The 25,271-nt window shown below is 52.6% G+C and overlaps 1 protein-coding gene across 2 annotated transcripts; it reads right to left on the bottom strand.

The window, feature by feature from the left end:
• Nucleotides 1-6,797: 6,797 nt before the first annotated feature.
• Nucleotides 6,798-19,440, bottom strand: LOC101797638 (opsin-5-like). 2 transcript variants are annotated; one of them, XM_027473319.3, is made up of 7 exons: nt 17,969-19,440; nt 14,930-15,078; nt 12,741-12,828; nt 10,676-10,838; nt 10,219-10,346; nt 8,736-9,064; nt 6,798-7,529 (listed from the first exon to the last, which is right to left on the bottom strand). In XM_027473319.3, the coding sequence occupies exons 3-7, from the start codon at nt 12,826-12,828 to the stop codon at nt 6,957-6,959; spliced, it is 1,281 nt and encodes a 426-aa protein (XP_027329120.1). In that variant the 5' UTR covers nt 14,930-15,078; nt 17,969-19,440; the 3' UTR covers nt 6,798-6,956. The 2 variants fall into 2 exon arrangements, with proteins under 2 accessions (XP_027329120.1, XP_021124312.2); XM_021268637.4 differs by lacking the exons at nt 14,930-15,078; nt 17,969-19,440 and adding an exon at nt 14,035-14,742.
• Nucleotides 19,441-25,271: the final 5,831 nt, after the last annotated feature.

The following is a 25,271-nucleotide window of genomic DNA, read 5'->3' as shown; positions in this document are numbered from 1 at the left end:
CTTGATTTCTGCTCCTGGGGAAGAGGTTGGCATACATGCAGTGGTGAGAGCTGCAGGAGGGCAGACACTACGAGCAGCAGTCACCGGCAGCCCCACACCACTGCCCTCCCTGCAGCAGGAGGAGCAGCAAAACATTAAGTTGAAGCAATTAATTGATACAGCTAGAACTAATGAAATCATTTGAAGCAATTAAGTTGAAGAAAATTTTGGGTGGCTTCATTTAATAGTATCTATGCTAAAACTTAAACTATTACATTTGTCGAAACTTGGAATTAAGACAGCTTTGTTTTCTCAACAAAATACACACTAAATTCTGTATTTTGGAACTATTACAATCAGTTTTTGCCATTATTTCAGTGACTGATTTTCATATTTATCAACAATACATTGACTTTGAAGAAATCCAAAACGGGAAATGACTGTCACACTCTAAAGCATATTGCTTCATCTGTACTAAGTTGCATTGCAGTTATTTTAGATCATTTCTTATTTTATCGGGACAATAGGAAACTCTAGTCCTATTTCCACAAGTACTAGCAACTCCATCCTAACCTGGTGCCAGCATGCACAATTCTGCAGATGTTTCTGCTTTCTTAAATACAGAATGACCAGGAAAATACAGATGTTATTAATTACAGAGACCCTGAAGTTGTGTCAGGCCATAGCCCCAGCAGCTGTTTCTCCTGACAGCTAAGAAGTTGTGCAGAGGGAACCCAGAGCCTCCCAGAAGTTACTTCTCAACCTCTTCCAGCCCAACTCAGAGTCCTGTGTTAGCCTGTGATTAGATGCTTCAGCTGCTGATGCTATTATCAACATGAGGACAGCAGTTATGCCCAGATACTCCCAGAGCATCTGCTGGTGCTGCTGTGCCCTCAGGACAAGGCACAACCCGCTGTAGAGGCCACACACCTCCAGGCCAGGTCTTCGCCAGGTCTCACTCCACTGCTGCAGCAAGCCAATGAGGCAGGCAGAAATCACCACAGTCCATACCAGCTGCAAGCTGGAACACGAGGCTACCCTGCAGACCTCCCACCATACCTGTCCCCTGAGCAGTGACCTGTCCTTGGGCAGCTGGGTGACAGTCACAGATGGCACCATCATTGCCAAGAGCCTGGCTTACACACCATATCCAGCCTGTGCCACCTTTGTGCCGGACCCCAGCCCTGGCAGTGAGTCACCAGCTGAGTGTGAGCAACACCTTCAGCTTTCCCTGCCGTGGTTTAATCATGACGATGCTATTTTTAACGCAGATGAGCGTCTCTTGGTGTGGTTATTTTAAACTTGAAAGCACCTGCAGGCTGTTTCTCCAGCCTAATCTAAAAGATGCCATAAAAGGGAGGGGAGCAATAGTAATTATCTGCAGTTAAGGAGCTTAACCTTTGGAAAGAAAAAAGAACTGAGCTCCGAGCTACGCTTGTTAAACACCCTTAACCTTTCCAAAGCAATTGCACAGTTTGTGAGGGAGATCCCCTGCCCCAGACAGGAGGCCTCCACAGGCCAAGATGCTGTAATTTGTCACAGAAGAGATACAACAAAAAAAAGTCTCAGGAAGCAGGAGGTGCAAGACCAGCAGGGCACCATGCTGCCAGCAGCTGCAGCACCCTTGTGCTGCTGCACTCCCACATCACCCGAAAATGCAGAACACCCTGAGGCACCCCACATCTCCCCCCAGGGCCACCAGCTGCCCTGGTTTCATGCCTGGCTCCCTGCCACAGCCAGGGACGTCACTGTGATACAGTGACACAGGAGGAAACTTTGCATGGGTTTACTTTAACAGCAGCTGCACTTTGAGCACACAGTTCCCAATTTCGGTGAGTGAAAGGCAGCTCTTACTGCTCAAACTATGCACTACCTCCCATTTTTTGGAACCAATGGAAGAAACTTCCAACAGTGATTTGTTTTCACATTCCTTGTGAATCCTGCTGGCTTTCCCCAGCAGTCAGCAGATTCCCCGTTTGCCTTCCCTCAGGACACACAAGGCACCTGAGGCAAGCACCCAGCAGCTGCTGAGGACAGGTGGGAGCAGTGGCCTGTCAGGAAGGCTGGGGCCTGCCCAAGCAGCTGCTGACAGCAGCTATAAATGAGCAGACACGTCAGTTTTGAGGGCACATCAGGGAAAATACACTTTCCACACAGCCTTGGAGCTGAGTGTGGTGTGCCCTTGCACCCAGCAATCCCCTATTTTGGGGAAACACCACACAGCTCACTGAGGTCTGTGGCCGCCTTGCCTGATGGGCACTGGCTATGGGGCATCCCTAGGGGCTCAGTGTTTGAGTCAGTGACAAAATGAAAAATAAGCTGAGTGCTTAAGCAAAGGTTGGTGGTCGCTTCAGTCAGAGAGGCTTTGAAGGCAGCACAGCAGGCACCATTCACCTCCTCTAGAAGTGAAGCTCTCCTTGAGAGCCAGCACACAGAAGCAGCATTAGGAGAAACCCAACTCAAAGGGCAGATTTGTTCAGGTTTTCACACAATCCAGCCAGAGCTTCCTTTGGAAGCCTCACTGTCCAAACAGAGGCATGGCATAGCAGAACAATGTTTTTTCTCAGCTCCCTTTACACAAAAACCCCAGCCTGCTGTCCCTCAGCACTGATGAACACACCCATGGAGGCCATGGCCCTGGGGACCCAGCCTGGGCAGGGCCTGGACATGGAAGCAAGAGGCTGAAGGCTCAGCCCACAGGAGCCATTTCAGAGGCTAAGGCAGGATGAAGCCACACACCTCCTGTGCCTGCACTGCCTCAGCCAGGCTGCTGGATGCTGCATAGTGACAGGGTTGGGCCCATATGTGGCAGAAGTTGGTGGGACATGGTGCTAGCTCAAGGAGCACATATACCCCGGGACGAGTGGGAAGGCAGCATGACACCACACTGTGGGCGCTTTGCAGACACACACCAGCTGCTTGCTGTCACCCTGGCATCCTCTTTCAAACCTGAACCACCGCAGGCTGCAGCTCTGCCACAAGAGGTGTAGAAACAGGGCAGGAGCCTGCCATCCTTACACAGCTTTCAAGGAAAGGCAGCAAAGGAAGATGCTGCACTTGCCTCAGCAGCTTCTACCTCACCAAGCAGCACATGGAGCTCAGGGCTCATGCTCTGCCCCAACACCAGGCTCCCATCGAGCAGCAAGGCAGCCCCCTGCACCCCAAAGCCCCCAACTCTGGAGCTAAGTCTCCAACAAGATCCCCAATTCCCACCCATCCCAGGGCCACAGACCAGCCTGCAGCTGCCCCAAAAGTTAAGAAATCATTTCCCATAACCAGCAGCCACCTCCCCAACTGTACCCCACCACAACAGCAAACAGTCCCTACCTCAGTCCCCAGAGGTGCTGCTGTCATCACCCCCCACCAGGAGCCATCTCAGAAGCTGCTGTTACGGGGAGGGGGGCAGGGGGGTAGAGAGGGGCACCGGTCCTTAAATAACAGTAGCAGCTGCAGCAGCGCCCCAGCTGGGGACACCACTAGATCTAGATCTAGATGGGCCCCAGCTGTGCTATGCCCAGAGCCCATCCCTGCAGGTGGCAGTACCCAGGTGATAGCAGCCCCCAACCCTGTAGGGGAAGAGGACCTGCCATTTGGCCTGGCTGTGGTGCATGCTTGTAATTACAGTGATTTTATTCTGTGCCACTGCTTGGACATCTCCAGGGGTTTGAGTGTCTCGTGTGAGTGTAGCTTAAAACACACTCATTATCATGTGCTCGTAATATTATGTATTCTCACGTTAAGCTGAAGGTGAAAGTGGTGACCTGGGGTTTTCCCACAGCAATAAAGGACCTGGGGGACTTACAGAGCCTTTTTTTCCTACCTCCTTGAGGTGATTTCTAGACTGCAGCATTTTCAAACTGGCGAAGGACAGGGCAGCAGGACAGGGGCTGCTGAGCACAGCAGGGACCCACTGCTGCTCTCAGTCTGTGCCCGTCCCAGCCCTGAGCACTAGCCCTGACCATGGGGCCACCGCCTCCCCCTGAGCTGCCCCATAGCAGCCGTGCCCAGGGGCTGAGAGCCCCCAGGAGATGGCAGCAGCCCCTCCTGTTCGTGTCCTCTGGTGGGAACACAAGGGAGAGAGAGCTCTGTGGGCTGTGACCACCACCCCACAGGTGGCAGATGCACCAGCAAAATTTCCATTTATTCCAGAGCACAGCCATAAGGGCGTCTCTGAATTGAGTCGAACTCAAGTTTTGCACGAGTGAATTTATTTAAAAAATGCACGATTTCAGGAATGCAAAGAATAGGTAACAGAGACACAGAGAGCTCAGGAGCTCCTGGCGTGCCGGGGTGGCCTGAGGTGGGCAGCGGTGGTGTGGGGGGTGCTGGTGCCCAGTTCTGCACAGGGGCTGGATGGGGTTGCTCCCTCCTGGAGGTGTGCACACGTCTGAAGCTCCATCCTCTCTTTTCACTGGCTGCCCAGATATTTCTTCATTTGTTTGAAGCTTTTTCAAACATTGCACATCTTTTGCTTGGCTGATTTTTTTTTTTTGCATAGCACAGGTAGGAAGCAAAGCCACGGTTTTTGGTGTGTCGGTCCCAGCATGGCCTTCCTGTTAGTCCTTGGCTCCTGCCCGTGTTACACATGTGCAAGGATTTCCCAGCACTGGGGAGGATGCAAGCACACCTCAAGGTATCACAGATCCTCTTTTGCACAGGCCCACTCCTGAAACAGGGAAACTGCTGAGGGAAAGTGGCTACATGGAAACAACCAAAGGACAAAAGCAAGTGCCACGACTCATGCTACCGTACACTATTTAGGAGACATAATGATAGCACACACAGAAAGCAGGGGCAGGCCTGCTCGTGCCCATTGCTGCTATGCTGTAAGCTGCTCTCAGCACACAGCTCTGAGCTTGAACCAGCCCTGGGTTGGGATCAGTGCCCACAGCCAGAGGCGAGGGCACTGTGCTCAGCAGATGCTCCCTGCGGATGGGGCTACCTAAGGAAAGCACAGCCTGCACTGGGACTTGGCCATAACACCAAGGCCAAAATGCCTAACTCCTACTTCTAACGGCTGGGTTCAGCACTACCAAGTTTGCAGCCTGAATGTGGTGGGTGTCTGCCCTCTGTTCCCCCGGGAGTGCACCCCTCTGCACACCTGCACATCCCGGCAGCCAGCTGCTCTTTTGTGAAGTTCTCTGGGCCCTCAGAATGGAGGAGGCTGCTGCACTGCTGCTGAGAAAAGGCAGTGGTGTGGTGAGGCTCAGGGAGCGACCTCTAAACCAGCAATTTCTGTATCTGGAGGCAGGAGGGTGAGTCCAGCGTGCAGTGCTGGGCCCGGCAGCTGAAGTTTCCCTCCTCTGCTGCTGATTCTGCCCATCACCGTGAGCACATCCTTCCATCGCTGCCTGTTGCAGCCCCTGTAAGGCAGCACCAGCTCCTAGCATGCCAGGGGCACACGCAGCAGCTCTGTGCTCGGGGCAGCCCACGGGGTGATTCTCCTGCAGTGATGAATGGCTTTGCATTGCGCCCTCTCACAGCTTCTCAGTCCTTTTTGGCCCTGCCTCTTCCCTTCGGGGTGGACTGCCCACACACTGCTTTCTGAATTACAGTCACGAGCTGGCAACTTGCCATTCTCCAGCCAGTGGTGCCAATGGTGTGAGAAGCCCTGGCTTCCCAGTGACACTTCCAACCACATCCCCATCTCCAGGGGCTTCTCAGCCACAGATTTGCCATTCCCTGCCTGGAGAGCACCACCTGGGGCCGGTACTATTCACACTGGGATTATTGGAACCCCAAATCCTTACCCTAAAGACAAGCTCCCATCAAGATTAACCGGATGGTGGTGGGTTTGCATTGCAACTGAGGGAGTGGGGTCACCCAGCCCATGCAGAGAGCAGTCTCTGAGAGGTATATGAAGATATTTCCGAGCCCCGAGTGAGCCCCGAGTGAGGTCACAGTGTGACCAGCAGGGCTAGGGAGGTGATCGTCCCCCTGTACTCGGCTCTGGTGAGGCCGCACCTCGAGTACTGTGTTCAGTTTTGGGCCCCTCGCTACAAGAAGGACATCGAGGTGCTCGAGTGGGTCCAGAGAAGGGCAACGAAGCTGGTGAGGGGCCTGGAGAACAAGTCCTACGAGGAGCGGCTGAGGGAGCTGGGCTTGTTCAGCCTGGAGAAAAGGAGGCTCAGGGGCGACCTTATTGCTCTCTACAGGTACCTTAAAGGAGGCTGTAGTGAGGTGGGGGTTGGTCTGTTCTCCCACGTGCCTGGTGACAGGACGAGGGGGAATGGGCTAAAGTTGCGCCAGGGGAGTTTTAGGTTAGATGTTAGGAAGAACTTCTTTACTGAAAGGGTTGTTAGACATTGGAACGGGCTGCCCAGGGAGGTGGTGGAGTCACCATCCCTGGAAGTCTTCAAAAGACGTTTAGATGTAGAGCTTAGGGATATGGTTTATTGGGGACTGTTAGTGTTAGGTCAGAGGTTGGACTCGATGATCTTGAGGTCTCTTCCAACCTAGAAATTCTGTGATTCTGTGAGGTAGCTGGAGGGCGCTCCTCGCGCCCTGGCAGGAGGGGACATGGTCTGCTGTGGCTGCAGGAGCTGGGGCTGGGGGCACCTTGTGGTCCCCCAGCCCCCTCCTGCTGGGCCAGGCACAGTTTCTTAAGACAACCAAGTCCCTGTTTGGTCATCAGAGCACCAGGATGTAGAAACTAAGGCCCAGGGTCCAGAGAGCAAACAGCAGTAAAGCTGCAGCCTGGAGTTGCACCCTCGCCTGATTTCAGGCACTGGGGGTCTGGTATTGTTCTATATATATATTTTGCAAGTGCAAATGCTAGACTCAAAGTCACAAGAGCAACAACAGAAGGGGACGCAAGGTTGGTGTCACATCATCTGCAGAACATGCTGGGGACCCATCAGGTACAGAGATGAGAGAAATGTCGCATTTGGGTTTTTCCACTTCGGGGTTTTTCTTCCAATGTGGGGCTCGGGCACAGCTGGGGCCAGGATGCTGGGGCACCTCTGGGCTCTAAGCACTCAGAGGAGATCCTTCATGATCCCCTCTGGCAGCACCTCCCCTGCCACACTGGCAGCGCCCAGCCCTGACCTCCTCCGTGTCACAAGCACCATGACCTGCACTGCGCTCTTCAGCCCCGGCTGGTCAGTGGCCCCATCAGCCAGGATGGCCAGGGGAGTGGGCGAGGGGCCAGGGCCCTGGGGCAGTTTGTAGCACCTGGGGTAGTTGCTGAAGCATTCAAAAGCATCGCTGCAGCTCCTGCAGGCCCCATGGTGGTGGCTGAAGCCCAGGGAGAAGTGGGTACTGGCATCTCCAGGTGGGAAGGGCTGGAGCACGGTGCCCAGGCAGCCACAGCAGAGGACAGTGCGGATGGCCTGGAGGAGCACAATGTCTTTGGAGAGGAACTTGTAGAAGTTGGGCTTGAAGAGCAGATACACCAGCGGGTTGTAGAGCGTCGAGGACTTGGCAAAGACGGCCGACAGCACGAAGGCGAGTGCTGGCACCTGGCTGGCACCTCTGCAGACTGCCCACAGGGCAACGACGGCATAAGGGGTCCAGGCAGCCAGGAAGCCCAAGCACACGGCGATGCTCAGCTGCAAGAGGAGGAGATGGAGGTGCCGTGAGACTCCTATGGTGTGCCCGAGGTGCTGACCCTCCCCAAAACCCAGCCTGAGGCCGACCACGGCTGCTGTGTGCAATGGGACCCAAGCTGTCAGTCGCACCTCCGGGAAAGCTCCTTGGCTCTCCAGAGCTCTTGTCAGAGCAGGGTGTCAGACAGCATAGCCCCAAGCCTGCACATCCCAGCATGAACATGTAAACCTGTGATGCAGGCGGGTCACACCCCGGCCCACCTGGGAACGTGGGAATAACCTCAGCCCATCGTGGCACAGACCTGGCTGTGAACAGCCTCTGGGACCAGGCCAGCACCAGACTGCAGCAGCCTCTGGTAGCACCCAAAATCCCTTCTGTAACCTGTGCTGATCAACCAACAGGCTCCAGACATGGGCCATGCTCAGATCCCCTCCTCTAAGGAGGCACAAACATTTCCTTCAGGGTCAGGCTTGCAAGCTGTTTTCTTTTCCCTTTTTAAAGGGTATCCACTTTTTTGACATATCCCTGGTAAATTATAATTTTAGCTTATAGTCTGGGGAACAATGACTCATGCAAGCTCCTTTTATGATCTTTTCCAATGTGATTTAAAAGGAAAACTCCTCCACCTGATGGCTTTAAATGAGGAGAAATCTGTTATTATCCACGGGTGCAAACACCAGGAGAACTCACGGGGAGCAGCAGTGCCCCACACCGTTGCCGCAGTCCCTTCCACCTCGCAAGGATGGCACGGTGCCACCATGGGACATCCAGCATGGGGCTGTGCGGGGCAGCCGATTGCTGCTACATGCAACCAGTCCCACCAACAGCTCAGCTTGCTCTTCTCTTTCCTTCTTGCATCCACATTTGGGGACCGGGGGGATAGGTGACAGCCACACACGGATTGTTTGTTACACATCTAATGGGAAAATCGCCAATGTTCCTGGTTCTGGGGGTTCTGTTTGTGTCTCCGTGCTGGGTGGCAGCAGCATCAGCCTCTGCTGTTTAATGCTCCCGGTCACACTCTGGGATTTGTGTGGTGTGTGCTGCTCCCTCCTGCTGTGGGGTGCACAAGCACAAGGCTGCTTTTGCTGCCATTTAGAAAGAACAAACTGATTCCTACATTCAGGAGTGCACTCAGGCGTTTGGTCCCAGCTCTGGGAGCCCCCACCCTGCCCAGCAGCTCCCAGCGAGCCCCCCCAGCACCCTACCTTCACCATGGGGCCGTGCATGCCTCCGGCTCTGCGCTGTGGGGACACATGCTGCCGCACGGCTCGGCGGGACACCTGCACCGTCCACAGGATCAGCGAGTAGGAGACGAGGATGAGGAGGCAGGGGAGAAGGTAGCAGAAGATGAAGAGGGCGAGGATATAGAGCGTGGCCTCTTGGCTGGAGGCTTCCCAGGTGATGCAGCAGGCGGTGCCATAGGGCTCAGGGCCGTAGCTGCCCCACTCGGCCAGGGGGGCCATGGCAAAGAGCAGGGCATACGCCCAGACACACAGCAGCAGCACGCCGGCATGGGAGGGGGAGAACTTGTTACCTGTGGAGGGGTGCACATGAGGGGCGCTCCCGAGGGGCAGGGAGGTGAAGGGGAGCACACCCGGGGCTTCCACCCGCAGCCACCCGCACCCCTGGGCTCGGGGATAGGGCAGAGGACCAAGGGGGCAGGAGAACCGTGAGGATTTCCCCCACTAATTGTTGAGGAGCAGCATTGGTGGTGCTGCCTCTCTGCATTGGGAGGCATCGCTGGAAGGTTGGATGGCCACTGCTGGACATGGAGGGATGCTGCACCCATGGGCAGGCAGGATGAGGATGGGAGGGTGGCACAGCCTGCCCTGGGGCATGGGGAGCTGGCTCCAGGGCTGCCCTAAACAGCCCCAGGCACTGTCCTGTCAAGGACTTTTCCCTCCGACAGCCTGGAGGGAGGTGAGTTGGTTCCTTTTTGTCCCACCCCCCATCAAACCTAAACCACTCTGATCCCCTCAGAGCTCAGCACAAAGTGCTAAATCTTCAGCCACCTGTAGGAATAATGTTTCCCTTTGAAAATGAGCAATTAAAAATATGTTGAGATTAGCCATTTCCTCGCAATACATACACGAGGGGAGATAAGCTCAACAGGCCACACAGCTGAGCTCAGGAGCAGAACCTGCGCAGGGAAAGGGCACTGGTACCTGGCTGCCTTTTAACAGCCTCCTTTCATCTTTATCTTTCCTCCCACCTTGTAGTGATCTCCTGAGATGTGCTGGCACATACCCAAGGTGACTCTGCTCCAGCATCACCCCTGAGGCAGTGGCAGGTGCCGGGCACACAGCACGTTGCAGCCAGCAGCAGCCACCAGCCAGCAGAAGGCTCAGGCTGGCTGGGGCAGGGAGCAGGAGAGAGGGAGGGCAGGGTGTACCTCGGGTGCTGGCTGCAAATCACGCTATTTGATTTCCCCTCTTGTTTCTATTCTTGGTCTTTAATCCCAAATCAATGCTGAAGACGCACGGTAGACGGAGGATTAGCAGCTGAGGTGAGGAAATGAAGAAGCGACTCCAAACAGGAGGTGATAAACCCCCGGAGTCCCAGCGTATGGACAGGAACAGGCTGCCGTGGGGCAGAGCTTTCCCAGGAGAGGTGGATCTGGCCGGTAAGAGGAGGCACAAAAAGGTTTCTGGTAACTGAAGGGGCACAGATGACGCACCCAGCACCTACCGTATGCCGGGTAGCAGACCTTCAGGCAGCACACGGCGCTGAGCACTGTCAGGCTGGTGAGGCTGCACAGCCCAAACAGCACCCCGCAGAAGGCATAAATGGTGCACATGGCCTGGTTGAACAGCCACCTGCAAGGAAAAGCCTCCAGCTATGCCCAGCCCTTTCCCTGGTCCTGGGGCAGCTGCCTGACATCCCCAAAAACACACGTGCACCAGCTCACCCCCAATTTGTTCCCCAAATGTCCCCGCAACAGGCACTGGGAACAGGAGCAGTACCCACACCGTGTGGGATGGGGCCCAGCAAGGCAGCCTGTTGCCTGGGGAGCTGCGGCACCCCGCTGCCACCCAGAAGCCTTCCTGGGGCCCCAGACCAAGCCCTGGCAATCCACATTTCCAAACAAGGTTTGAAAACCCCTCCCAGCTCCGTCAGCCCACGCAGAGCCACGTCCACGAGCTACCTGTGCGCGAAGAAGGACGGGGTGGCCAAGGGGAAGAGCGTCACTGTCATGCTCAGGTCACTGACAGCCAGGTTGACGATGAAGAACTCGGCGGGCTTCAGCGTGGACCGCTTGCGATAGGCCACCAGCAGCAGCAGCGAGTTACCCAAGAGAGACACGAGGCCTGCAAAAGGGGCAGGCAAACGGTGCCGCACATGCGGTGCAAGGGGCGTCCCCTCCCCGGCCCTGTGGACAGGAGATGGCCCTGGGTCCCAGCAGAGAGGGCACAGGCAGGCAGCCGGGCATCTTCGTCCTCCCCAGCCTGCCTGCCTGTTCACCCCAGGGGGATGAACCTCCAGAGGCAGGGCAGGAGCCGGGATCTCCTGAAGGATTGGAAGCAAACCCCAGAGATGCCCGCCACGGGGGGAAAGGGCTCTGGGCTTCCCCATCCAGAGCAGGATGAGGAGGTGAGCCCAAGGAACCTGCAGAGCTCTGTGAGCACATCTGGAGCCACTTTCCATCGAATTTGATCCCTTCCCCTTCCTGAGATCCTGCAGAGGCAATGACGGTGCAGGACCTGGCCAGACTTAGGCCTTCCAGCTGGAGGGAGCAGGGGGGCGCTTCCTTCCAGCTAGACAAATAAAACGAGCTTTGTGTCATTGCTCTTCTGATGTGAGGCCAAGCACCCGGGCCCACTTGCCTTTTTAATTTCTTCCTGGCAGTATCACTGGTGTGGGTCTGCACTGTCTAGTATCACGGTAACAAAATAAACAAGAAGAAAGGCATCGCAAAGATCAAGGAAAATCCAGACTAAATAAAAAAAAAAAATAGCAAATAAAACTCTTTGTTAGCTATTAATGCGGTTAAAACAACAGTGGCAATTAATTTTTCATAGCAAGGGCTTTCTCTCTCTCTCCCTCTCTTTACTTTTTTTTTTTTTTTCTTTTTCTTTTTATACTGTGTAATGGTGCTTTCATTGAAGAGTTTCTGTCTCCTCTGGAGGGGAATCGTTGCTGTTCTCGGGTAGGACTGGAGTTTCTCCTTAATGGATTGGGTTGTAAATTAACTATTGTGGTTACAGCCAGCTTCCAAAGCTGCAGAGCGGCCAGCACCAAAATTCCTTTCTGAAACAGGACCTGGCCAAATCCCAGGCTTTGGAGTCCCAGGAGGAAAGCCAGATGCCCTTGTTCCCAACCTCACGAGGTGTTCTTCCCTGCAGAGCTGGTCCAGTTCCCTGCTCATGCCTGCACTGAGCACAACTGGCCAGATTTACTCCAGGCAGCATTAGCACCTGGAGTACCACTGGCATCCCAGTGGCTCCGGGAGCATCCCATGAGTTCCCCCTGCCCACAGTGTGGGTGACCCAACCTGGCCCAGGTGGGGTGTCCCCACGGTCTGCGGGCTCTGCCGCCTGCTCCATGTGTTGGGGCTGCCCAACAAGGCCTGGTAGCTTTGCTCCCTGGGGGCTGCAATGCCTGGCCATGAGGAGCACAGGCAGCATGGGCACCAGGGGACGGGAGTCCTGGAGTCCTTTCTGCCCCTTGTTGGCTGAACTGAAAATGTCACATCATCCTCTTTTGGCTCGGGGCAACAGGCAGAAGGGGTGAGCACAAATGGGTGCTCCCCGATCGCACCTGGGTGGTGGCCCAGTCCAGGAAGCAGCAGAGTTGCACGTCCTGGGAGGTATCAGAATGGCAAGGGTACCAGAATGGCACAAGGCAACACAAAAATTGCCTTGTGGGAACCACAGCCAGGATGGAAAAGTACTGACTGACAGTCAGTCGTCTGTGGTCCTGTAAATAGGGCTCCTAAGCAAAGAGCCCCTTGAGCCCCCCTGAATACCCTGCAGGGCATCTCGTACGCATTCTTGAATCTTGAATGAAGTCACTGGTTTGATTGTAGTAAATTCCACTGAATTGTTATGTCAAACTGGCTAATGATAAAGTATTGTTAATCACACAACCTGATCTTGTGATTTACTATGAGTGTAAAATAAATTTAAAGGAAATTTGGGTAAAAATCTATTTGCGACACACCTGTGCTGCCGGCAGCAGGGGGAGAGGTGCAAGGGGCTGCCTTTCCTTACCAAAGACTAGGTAGAGTGTGCCAAAAATCAGGTCTTCTCTCTCCGACAGGGTGGAGGTGAACACGGAGGTGTTGGATGCATTTCCCATCTGCAAAGCAAGGTACAAGTGGAGGTGGAAGTGTTTTAGGGAGCTCGGCAGCACCCAGCACCCCAGGGCCGGCTGCATGAGGCTGCTGCCGTGATGCTGGGCACAGCACTGAGCCAACTGGGGGGGTGGCAACAAGCTCAGGTTGCTAATCCCACTTGATTACCACTTCTTTAATTACAGATTACACCGATCATCTGCATTATAATTATAACCTGAGCCCCACTGCCAGCAGCACAGAACTTGAAGGTGTAATACCAAAAAAAAAAAAGGTAGCAAAAAGCCAATCCCTTTCTGGGGGTGCCTGACTGACTCCCAGGTTTATCAGCCTAATTACTTTCCCTGCTATTCTGTGCGGCCAAGCCAAAGGCTCCTGAGTGCTCAGGAATTTGATGGGGGGGAGTGGAGCAGAGCAGCAGATGAGTTTCAACTTATTCACTCCCTTCACTGATAACAAATAAATGGAAAAGCAGTTCCTTCAGGTGGAGGAAAACCAGGCGGGGGGGGGGGAGGGGGGGGAGAGAAAATAACGGTACAGTTCAATTATGTGTTTTATGTGTTTTGACAGCTGTTAGTTTGCTGGCTGGGATGTTTAAGGCACGCATTAGTCCTGTCTCTCCTCCCGAGGCTGGGAGAGAACCGAGGATGCTGCCCTGCCAAGGGACTGCTGCTCCAGGAGAGGGAGGCAGCCGGGGCCAGCCTGGGTTATGGCTTTGTGCTAACACGTGGCAGTGCCCATGGGATGCTTGTTCCTGCCCCGTATCCTGCTGTGCCGGAGCAGGGAGCTGGTCTGGCCCTGTGGGAAGGGGGTGAACGAAGGGCACGTACCCAGCACAGCTCCCCGGTTAATGTCCTGGCACAGCAGGACAGCACAGCTCAGGGACCACACATGGGTGGTGCTCGTGAAGGTGCTGCCCCTTCACTCGGGGTTGGTACCTGGTGCTTGGCATCCTGAGAGCAGGGTTGGGGAAATAGGGCTGGGAGAGGAGAGCACTGTTGGTCCAGGCTCTGAAAGCACCCCACTAGAGTGAAGGAGAAAGAAAAGAGGGATGTGCCACGCTGCAGCCCGCAGGGACAAATGGCACAGAAGACCCAGACATGCGCTGCTCCAAACTGGAAGAGGGGCTTCAAGCACAAGTCTCTGCAGCCCGAGATCCCACTTGGGCTGCAGCACCATGGCATAGGCAACCCCACCCCTCCCTAACTTACCTGCCATGGCCCCATCCAGGATCCCTCCCTGACTTATTTGTCATGGCCCCATCCAGCCACAATCCTGCTTGGGAGCTATACTGCCAGGAGATGGAGCATTTCTTTCCCTGAGTACCACTGCCATGGAGCCCACCTGTAACCACAGTTGTTATCTGCACCCAGGTAAAAGTGCCCGCCCCGCATCCCTGGCTGCATTCAGACAGATGGAGCTAATTACCTGAAGTAACAAGTAAATTAGCATGGAGTGTAAATGTATTTTAGGGCACTAATTGGTGTTAAACTGCCAGGAGATCCTGCCAATAGTTCCTTGCTCTGTGTATTACTGCCCTGTGCTGCCAAATGCCAATGGCCCGTGGCTTCTCTGGCCTGTTTCGTGGTTTGGGGGTTTAGGGGGGCACACAGCCCATGGGATGTATACAGCTGACATGGACTCACTGAGGAGCGGCAGGTGGAACCATCTCAGGCCCCTGATGCTGAGCAATCAAATATTTTTATGTCTGGATCACTCCTACTTGACCAGTGCCTGCATGCTGCGCAGGATGCAGGTTAATTCAGTTAACAGGAGCTGCAAATGTCCTCTGTGGTTCTTGGTCCACTCTGGTGAACCCCCAGCCTCTCCAGGTGGTTCCTGCTCCCCCAGCAAGCAGGGACAGTGAGGAGCCAGGAGCTGGTCTGTGCAAAACTGTCCTGGCAAGGATGTGCTGTGCACAGAGCTTCTGGGCCCTGCGGGTGGAAGGAACAACAACAGGCTGGGTTCGGGCTCGGTCTCTTACATGTAGACGTGGCCAAAGCCCTCGTGCTGCTGGCACACTCCCACATCCTTCAGATGCGCTTTGCCCAGGTTTCTGGATTGACAGCTTGATGCAAACGTGATTTTAAATTAAGCTCTACTTACATCAGCCTGCTAAGCTCCGAGAGGCTCTCAGGAAGCCATGTGGCACACTTGTGTCCTTCCTCGGCTCACTTATTGGATTTGGGTGATGAGGAGGAGATACTGCCCTGCTTCAGTCCTCCCACCTGGCCCTGGAAGGCTGCCCCGGGGTGCTGGATGGACATTGTGAAGACAAATGTGCACAGTCAGGTGGTGTGACTACTTCTCGTTGGGTTTCCCAATGCAAAACTGCTTCCTGCCACAATCTTTCCCTTTAGTGAAATTACAGCCTCCTGGGATCTTTCCCATCTTCCTCCGTGTGCAGCAAGGTGTTCAGGTAACAGCAGCGTGTGCTGTACAGAGGAACGAGACCCTGGCTCTCACCTGCCAGCTCAGACAAGGCTGCTGGCCTGCGGGGTTGGACACCCAAGCACCCGTTGGTGTGGCTGCCCAGGCAGACATCAGCCACACCAACAACGAAGGGTTCAGGCAGGGCAATGTCCCAGCTGATGTTAACGTGGGAAAGCTGCACCCAGTCCTAAGCCGGAGCTGGATACCCAGGGAAGCAGGTCCTTACCTGATCTTTTTTTGCACTTTCACCCCACTAAAAAAACCCTCTGAGTTCTTCAGCTTGCTCAGCTCCTAACCTACTCCTAGGATTCACCCCAAGGGGTTAGGCTGAAGGCAACCGTCCCCTCCTGCGTCCTCAGCCCCAGGACCCTGCAGCTTCAGTGTGCTCTCTCTGCACGGGCAGCCCGCAGGAAAACCTGCCTGAACACAGCTCTCCCTGGGCTCACACTGCAGGGCAAGCCAGGCTTGGCATCGAGAAAACACCACTTGCTTTTGGGGAGGCAACAAAACCACCCAGGGGCACAGGGACCTTGCTGGGGAGGTGCATGCTGTCTCCTACAGAGATAACCAGAGATAAGATTCCCTTACAGGAAATTTGGAAACATTTCCTAAACTTTCTTCACCTGCTTGGTGCAAATCTTGCCGCTGGCCTCAACTCCTTGCTGTATGGTGCTGTGACTCATACAGGATACCAAAATCAGTGGGGCTTGTGCTCAGGTTTTGTTCAAAACCTTGTGAGTCATTTTATCTTAGGAAAAAGCAGCAATGGCAAATCCAGGCTTTAGTGGAAGACAGCTGGCTGCAAGAAAGGCAAGGAGAGGATCTAACACTCAAATTGAAGGGAGCAGGTGGAATTGACAGTATGTTGCAGAAATTGTTACAAATGCAAAAATATCTGAGTGCCCTGAGCCCTCTCCCCCTTTACAAGCCCTCCCTCTTCAACAGCTCCTCTTCCACTTCTCCTCATTCTTGCAGTCCCAGTTTGCCAGTTCCTGACGGTCTCAACAATTAAAGCTTTTTATGTCCAGAAGGACAATCAGAAAAGTTCTCTGACAGGGCTTCTCCATCACAAGGAAATAGAAAAGATTGGAGCCCATCTTTTCCCTTTTTCAGGCCACTTCCTATGAGTTTCGTGAGGAAATGGGAATTGCTCCTCACCAGCACACGCAGGAGCAAGCGGGGCAGGGAGAGAACATCCCCCTGACACCTAATGGTAATTGTCAGGGAAAAAATCTGCTTCAGAATATGTAATTTCCCAGCTAACAGGAATCCAGTCTCAAAGTGTTTTCTATGATGAATGTCCCACAGAGCCTGCCTCTCCCTTCCTTGCATGCCGAAGTGTTTTAATTGCTCCTAAGGTTAAATTTATTAGAAAACCACCAGTTTATTTGACCCACACTCTGAATGTGGAAAGGGAAGGAAGGATGAGGTTTTGCTACTCATTCCTCACCTTTTATGTTTCTCTTCAGAATTTCTTGAGGAAGTGACTGTTACTTTCCCCATACACACAGAAAACGGACAGAGCTCCCGGTCACATTTTGGACATGCACACTGAGATAGGAGCCTTTGGGATAACTGCACACCGCACTGGGGGTGGGTGCCTCTCTGGGGCACTGGGTTATAGCATTTGCTCATGCCAGTGCCTTCAGCACCGCCGATTGTTCCCACCATCCCCATATGCACCCCATACCAGTCCCAGGCTGTCGAGTGGCACCTGGGAACGGGGCCAGGAACAACTCCCCCTGGAGCAGAGCTGGTGCAGGGGGAGGGAGTGCAGTGGGAGAGGAGGTCATGGGTGCTGGAAGACTCCCTTAATTTGGGGGGACACATGAGGACTTTATGCCTGTGGTGAAAGGGGCCGTCTGGGTTCATCTCCCCATCTACACCCTGGATGCTCAGCGCTTCACAGCACAGCACTCCATGCCCTGCTGTGCTCTTCACAGGATAAAGAGTGCCCGTGGTACAGGGACAGGTGATTTATGCCTCCCTGTTCCAGACTGAGTGGCTCTGGCCATGAGAATGATATCCTTTATTAACCTAATTGCAAACAACCTTTATTTAGGGCCGAGCAAGTCACTCCTGAAGTTCTCATAATGCACAAATCTCCTCCAGGCCATATTTAATGCTTCCCCAGGAGCCTGTGAGGGCAGACACACTGAACACAGTGCATGCACACCGTCTGTCTGCGACCCTTCAGCAAAGCATACATCAGGAACGTGCTGCCCAGGAGAAAGGAGGGCCTGTGGTCACACAGCTGCACTGGGACGAGACAGGGCAAGGCCCAGCACGGTCTGGAAAGAATTGTTCCTGTTCCTCACACGTGTAGCAAGGGAGGAGAGAACTGGCAAAGCCTGCAGACCTGCAGGACTTCATTTCCTTCAGAGCCCTGGCAGGTCTCCATCCTGCAGTGCAGCAGGGAGCTGCGGGTGTCCTGTGAGAACAGGCTGGTAAAAAATTTAAGAAGTCCAGGGGAGATGAACTTCTCTTTCTGATATATTATTTCGGACAGGCTTTATTTTTATGGTTGTACTTGAGCTATTTGCAAAGTAGACGTTGCTCGTTGTAATGCAGAAAATGATCAAATAGCAGCTCTTGTACTGACAGACACACTGATGTCATTGACATGGGGACTACAAATCAGTTTTGCAGAAATACAGAAAGCTGTCATTTTGTGTCTGAGAGTAAATCACCAGCCAGCTCCTGTACACTTACCTTAGCCATGTGCAGTGCACTGACAAGTGGATCTTGGGCCAGCACGAAAGCTATCGAACAAATCCCAGGCTTTCCCACGCTGTTTCATCTGGAGCTTGTAACGCCTTTCCTCCCCGGGTGAAGTTGGTGGTGCTGCATTGTCTGAGCTTGTGTGTGTGGGATGCTGGGACCTGGCCCTAGGAGCTGCTTACCTGGGTCTTTTTTACCCTTCTGAAGCAAGACAGTGTGCAGCCTGCCTCCCTGCCGATGTTACAATCCTGTGCTGGCTCAGCCTGCCTCCTGGCAGCCTGCACAAAGCCGTCCCCTGCTCTGCGAAGCTCCCTCAGGTGGGCATGTGGCCGAGGGGAGCTTGCAGAGCTGCTGCCTGCGCTGTCAAGTTAAGTGGGGAGAATCACAAGCTGCGCAGCCTGCAGCGCGGGGACTAAATATGTTCATGCTCATTTCTGAGAGAAACAGCTGCTGGACGTTTGTTCCAGCTCAAAGATGCTCCAGAACATGCCTGTTCTCAATCAAGACTACATCTTTACCTCCTCCGGGAGGGCCTTCAGTCAAGAGTGTCTCTTCGTGGGCTCCCCAGCGGGCATGACATAGCCCTTTAAAATCAAACTGCCCAGCCACATAGTCTCTGAGCATACAAAGCTGTTGCTGAATTTGATTTAAGCTCTGTTGCTCAGGCTCTGTTATAAGGAGAGACAGACTGTGAAAGCTCCTTTCCCCTCAATTTAATCAGACTTCAAAATGAGGTGGTTTTCCAAACACCTGCTGCCACAGGTGCTTTAGCAGGAAGCCCTCATACTCTGCATCCATCCCCTATTCTTGCTTTCATGGGAAGACTCGAGCCTAAACCTACATCCCAGGTCTACATCAGGCATCTGGGCACATGGGAGGACCCTGACATGGCTGGGCTCTCCTGATGGCACACATTTCTGCTGTCTGCCTGAAAAACCCTATGCTTTACTTATTGTGATTGTTGGTTTTGCCCTTTCCCTCTCCAGCCTTTGGCAGTTGCTTTTTTTCAGCCAAGGTGCCACAAGTCACAGCCTTTCTCGGAGAGGAGGAGGAAACCTGATGAGCCTGAAACCCCAGCTGACCTACAGCCTCTTTCTATAGTGAATGGCAGGGATCAATCAGTGCCATTCCTACCACAGGGGAAGCTCAGACACTGCTCCCTGCCTAGCAAATACGGCGAATAAAAACTCACAGAAGAGCAAAAAAGCACAGCTGAGCGACTGTTCATATCTGAAAGACAGACTGCAAAGATTTCACAGGAAAGGCAGCCCCCTGACACCTCCTCAAAACCGCTTCGTAGATCACAAAGTTGTCCTGTGCCCGGGCTGCCCTTCCCCTGGCTCACACACAAACCAGGCTGCTTTCTGCCTCCCTCTGCTAGCCACCCAGGGCTTCTGCTAGCCCACTGAGGGGGAGTAGCCCCCCGCCCACCCGGGTGCTCTCAGAAAGCTGTGTCACTTACACACCCCCAAGTCCCCGAGGCTGCCGGACCCCATCCAGCGCCATGCTCCAGCACCCCCCGGCGTCCCCATACCAGGCTGGGGTCCCTGCACGGGGCTGATGGGGACCACGATTCCCCCCCCCGTACCCAGGGCAGAGGTTGCTGGGGGGGGTTCCGTGTCCCGCCGGGGGGTGCTGGGGGCAGCGGGTCCCCCCTGTCCCGGGGCGGGGGAGGGGCAGGTTCCGTGCCCGTGGCTCAGCAGCGAGGCTGCGGACAGCTCTGTCCCGAACCGCCCTGCCCAGCTCCCATCCCTGGGTCCCTGCCCCATCCCCTCCTCCCCATTTTAGGCACCCCACCGGCTGCCCCCGGAGCTGCTTTCAGAGGGAAACTGAGGCACGAGGAGCGCAGTTCAACCCTCCCTCCCCCCCCCCCCCCCCCCCCCCCCCCCCCCGTGGGCTCAGCATACCCAGCTCCCCTTTTTACCCCCCCAACCCTAGCAGGGACAGTCCCCCTGTGCCCGGCGATGCCCTCACCTTTCCCTGAGGGTCCATCCCGGCCCCATGCTGCGCCTCGAGGTACTCCAAGGACATCCTCGGAGCGACAGCCAAGGAGGTGAGGAGCGCTGTGCCGAGCCCCTTGCTGATCTGAGCTGGGGTTTGTTTTCCACCTGAAGTACTTGACCTGTCTCTGCTCAGCAGAGGACGAGTCACAGCCGTCACTCAGCCGCGTGCTTTGTTCATTCTCTCCACATCAAGAGCTTCCCCTTGGCCGCCAGTGAGAAATGGGAACGGTTTCAAAAAGCCTACTGCTCGTTGTTAGAGTTCCAAGTGTCATCAGGGCTGCTGGTCAGCTTGGAGTTGCTGCCTAAACGCGCTGCAGAAAGGAACCCCAAAGCTGGAGAAATGCACAGCGTCGCCATATGTGCTCTACTGGCTTTGGAAAGAGCCTTCATGGGAAACATCTATGGACTGAACAGCTATGTAAACAGATATGTACTGAGATTAATATAAACTAAAACTTATTTGTTGTTTGTGTTCCAGATGCACAAAGGCCTTGGCCAAGTTTGAGGCCCCATCACACAGACTGTTCCACATAGCCACGGTTAACCCACGGAGCCTGATGTCCCCCAGGGGACCTGCATCACCTTCCCCCTTTTACCCAGGATGGACCCGAGGCACAGGGCTCAGTCAAACACTCAGACACAGACAGAAGCACTTCCCACTCCACACTGTGTGCGGGGACTGCAAACACTAAACTTTGTAGGTCAGTCTGCAGAGTTGTGTTACTCTTTTAGCTCAGTTTCCTTGGGAAACAGACCTGCATCTCGCTCTGTCTTTTCTCAGCAACACCCATCCCTCCCCAAAACATTTCATTCGATCAGCCATTCTCACCCATATTTGGAAGAGAGATTGAAATCTTTGACAAAATTTAGTTCCTGCTGGTCTTGTGCAGGGGCGAAAGGTCCAGAGGAATTTGCTCAGAAGAGGAGTGAGGGCTCAGCGAAGATGCCACGCAGCAAGCAGCTGATCCAGCTGCACCCACAGACCCTCCTGGCTCCATGCCTCCTTTCTTGTCTGGAAGAAATTCCTCAGAGAGATGAAGGAGTTGGTGGTTACAGGGATGATGAGACAAAATGAGACCTCCAGGAAACTGGACTTTGTTTCTGGCTGTACACAGCCCCTGCACACTGTTTCAATGTTCTTTTTGTACAGCAACAGTCAGGGCACACAGCAAGTCTTGAAAGGAGTACTTTTGATCTGGGATTTAACCAACAGGTTGATTCCTAGAAATCAAGATTGACTGAAAGCCTATTATTTGCTGTGAATCCTAGAGACTTCAGTATAGCCATTGTTATATCGAGCATCTGATTTTTGGTTTTTAAGCTCCCTATTCCTCTTCCCCCCCCTTGGAAAAAGAAAAGGGAAAAGGAAAAGCAAAGAGAAAGGGAAAGGGAAAAGAAGAATATTTGAGCTATCAGTCCTCCAAAGGAACAAGAGCCCAATTGACAGAAAGTTACCGGAGATGCTGGAAGCATTACAAAGCCAACAGGAGACGAGCTATGTCAAACCTATACAACGTCACCTGTCCCAGAATTAATATCCTTGGCTGCCAACAAGGAGAGTCTAAAGTGGAGAGGACTGGCCAGGCAGGTCACAGCCTGCGATTAGGCACACAGTTCTGAGTCCCATTCCCCTCTCAACACCCACATTAGTCAGAGGAACTATAATCCTGTTTCATTTTTCTCTGTCCCTCCTTCTCTGTCCCATTTGCCACAGACTAAGGCTAAAGAGAAGGTTTATTTAGTACTCTTCTGTTACATCCAAAAGAGAACTACCTTGTGGTAAATCTTGAGGCTCTAGGTACTCAAGCCTTAGTTTTGCTCCTAATCCATTGGAGCCCATTTGCACCAGCTGAGGAGGCTTTGCACAGCTGATCCCACTGATTTAGGATCTTGGTTCCAGATACACTTCAAAAAGAGACCAGGGTTCAACTCACTAAGTCCCTGTTTAATCCTCCCCTTCCATGAAGAGCAAACAGCTTTCCTGCTGGAAGATACTTTCTCTGTGCCCTTTTGTAAGCCTGTGCTAATCAAAACAAACAAGCCTCTTCAAGTAATTAAGCATTTATGCTTTTAAGCATATGAACACAGAATACAGCATAATTGTAGAAAGCTCAGGGCAATGAGAGTGAGCACAGGGCTCACTGCTGAGCCAGAGAGAGGTTGCAGGGCAGGCAGGACCTCCTCTGTAACAAGACTGGCCTCCAGACCCAGCAGCGAGCACTGCTGATTTCACTTTTCAAACAAATAAACCTTGTGAGTCCTTTTTGTTGTTAAGAACTTGAAAATGGAAACGAACAACAGAAATCAAATTACCACAGCTCTTCAAAATCTGCACTCACCTTTAGCCAAGGAAGACTGGTGGGGGAAGAAGACACCTATGCACTTGAACACCCAGGTGTGTGCACATACCACATTTGCCTGCCCAGAGGAAGCCAATAAGCTGTGTTACAGCCCACATACAATGTAGCTCACCTCCTAAAGCTTCCAGCCAGCTCTGTCTGAGTGACAAAGATTATGAAAGTTGCCTTGTTCTGTAGCTGTACCACTGAAATATTACACTGACTGCTGCTTGCTCAGGCAGCCTCCTCTGGGTAGGCTGCTGCTCCCCACACGTACCCAGCTCTCCTGCTCCCCAGCTGGCATGGTGAGGATGTGGGTATCACCTTTGCACCAGGTAAAGAAGTTCTGGTACAGCCCAGTTGTTCCCCATCAGAGGTTTCAGAGTGCTGCATCCTTGCCCACCTCAGCTTTGCGTTTCTGAAGTCCAGATGGGAAGCAACCATCATATCCCTCATATCCAGCTCATATCCCTCTTTTAATACCTACCAGCTCAACACCAGATACAGGACCCTTCCTTGGGAGCACCCCATCAAAATGCTGGCTGCACAACACTGGTAGTGTTGGAGATAAGGAGATGAGACTTCAGGAACCACCAGTCTATCTGCGGTCGGACTTCTTTCACTGTGGTTTCATCCCTATGTTGAAAGACACCGACTGCAAGAATTTGCAAGTATACCAGGGTGTTTAGTCATTTAAACTATATAATTCTGCACCTAATTTGTATGTGCAAATAGTGCAAACTTTTCCGTGCAAACCGTGACTTTTGACACACAAACATTCATTATGGAGATATGTGTTTACAGCTCATTTATTTGTGTAATAACCACATGCAGAAAATAGACATGCAGCCATGCCTCCCTTCCGCATATCAACCCTGACTCTCAGCACTGCCTTAGTGGCAGTCCCTGGCTGGGAACTCCTATCCACACCACAGCACATGCTCTGCCACGGTGAGCTGGGAAAGCTGTTTTTAAGGAGCCAAGGACAAGAGGATACACAGCCACAGCCAGTGCTGTCAGGTGCTCAGTCCTCTGTGTGTTTCTCCCATCTCTGGCCATTATTTGCATTGATGGTGTTTACGTTTATTGAAAAAAACATTCCTTGAGGTATCAAACAGACATGGCAGAGCACCTATTTTCTGAGACAAAGGAGCTGGGATTCTGCCACCCAGCAAAAGATACCAAGGCAGCTGCTCAGATCTGTAAGGAAGTTGAAAGATAAGATAACAAACATTGACTGGGGATAGGCAATATCCTGGGAAAATAGTGGAGGTTTCCTAGTCCCAGGAGACTCAAATGGTTCAAGGGAAAAAAGGAAAAGAAAAAGAATAAAGAAACAGATTGGTGTGGAGGAGAGTTAATTGCATGTCTTGTCCTACCTGGAACAGGTGTCTGAGAAACCATCCAGCTTTGGAATCATTAAAATACAATTCCAGCATGATATATAAGATATTCTAATTGTTATATCTAATTATGATGAAGAGTAAATCACCATGAAAATACTATCTGTCAAACAGAGTAAAACATGTAACTGAGGATCAAACCGGGAGCTGTCATCCATCTTCCAAGGCTGCTGCTGTGTGTAAAAAGACACTGCTTGTATACAGGAAGTAGAAGAGTGCTTCTGGAGTTATTATAAGGTGTTATTAATATGATAAATATCTAAATGGCTATATAAATTTGATCAGAAATACAGACTTCATTAAGCTTATATTCTCAAACTGAAGAATGGTAGGACTCTGCACTATCAGACTGGATTTTGCTAAGCAGTTGCACAGATGTTTGTAATAGTGCTTTGTGAAACATCTGGTATTAAATTAGATAAGAATTTTTAATAAGCCATTAATTTCCTCAACAACACAAAAGTCCGGCGCACCTGCATGACCACAGACAGGTCTAACTAAACCAGCATCCCTAAGACAAGAGCGCGAACCACGTACCTTGCCCCTAAAGCTCAGATTTCTATCCCCTTCCTCACAGCTTGCTCTTTGTCCATCAAAAGCCATGGACAAATGGTAAAATGCAGTAAAATGGAGTTGTCGTGACTATACAGAGTCAGAACACATCCCCTGTTGCCATGCAGGAGGCGCCCACTTGAAGGGCGCTGCTAGGCCTCAGGCCTGCAGGGACACCGCATGCACCAAACCCTCACCTTAGGCCAGCTGCACCTGTGTGCTATTTTAAGTAACTAACACAAAATAATTCTTTAAAACTTGGAAATAGACTCAGTAGGGAATTCATCAGAGGCTCAAGAGGCCCCAGCCCTCAGAAAGATGCTAGGGGAGAGTGCGAGAACCAGCCATTTGGCAGCGGACAACCCAGCCTGCAACCCATGACATGTTGGGCTGGCAGCTGGTGGCAGGGTTGACCATAGCCAGGCAGGTTCCTTTATGGGCCATGCTGCTCAGAGAACGAATTAAGCAGCCCATCCAGTCCATGATGGTTGCTTTGATGGCCAAGGCTGAGATTTTGGCTTCTGCCTTTTGAACAGAAAGCTCTGTGGATGTGCTGCACACATCCGCAAGCTGCTTCAGCTACATAAAAATGCTATTAGGCATCTCCGTGTTACTGATCCATCTCTGAAGCACCAAGTGCCAGGTTTATTGCACAGACCTCCTATACTGCCAAACTGTTATTGGTTCTTCCCATGTATTTATCTATCCCGTTTTTAAGAAGCAAAGGGGTGACAGAGTTCAGATTTCCATTTAGGATTTTTACAGCACTGTGGCTGGGAGGTAATTTGTAAATTTATTGGATTTCAGTGCTTTGGCAGTACAAATGTTTTATTTCAGAATTAGGTGAGGTTCTCCAGTACTCCTCTGTGAGTCCTTCAGTCATTGTTAAGGCATGGGCTGTCTAAGGCAGGAATCACAGAATCACAGAATTTCTAGGTTGGAAGAGACCTCAAGATCATCGAGTCCAACCTCTAACCTAATGCTAACAGTTCCCACT

Source organism: Anas platyrhynchos, chromosome 21, assembly GCF_047663525.1.
Source record: "Anas platyrhynchos isolate ZD024472 breed Pekin duck chromosome 21, IASCAAS_PekinDuck_T2T, whole genome shotgun sequence".
Taxonomy (NCBI): Eukaryota; Metazoa; Chordata; class Aves; order Anseriformes; family Anatidae; genus Anas; species Anas platyrhynchos.
This window is presented reverse-complemented; position numbering and strand designations above follow the sequence as displayed.

What these genes read in the sequence shown, in the direction of transcription:
- LOC101797638 (XM_021268637.4), bottom strand. An exon ending in CACACTCTACCTAGTCTTTG is followed by an intron (nt 10,839 to 12,740) that starts GTAAGGAAAGGC and finishes CCCCTTTTGCAG; the next exon opens with GCCTCGTGTCTCTCTTGGGT. An exon ending in GGTCTGCTACCCGGCATACG is followed by an intron (nt 9,065 to 10,218) that starts GTAGGTGCTGGG and finishes ACCCCTCCACAG; the next exon opens with GTAACAAGTTCTCCCCCTCC.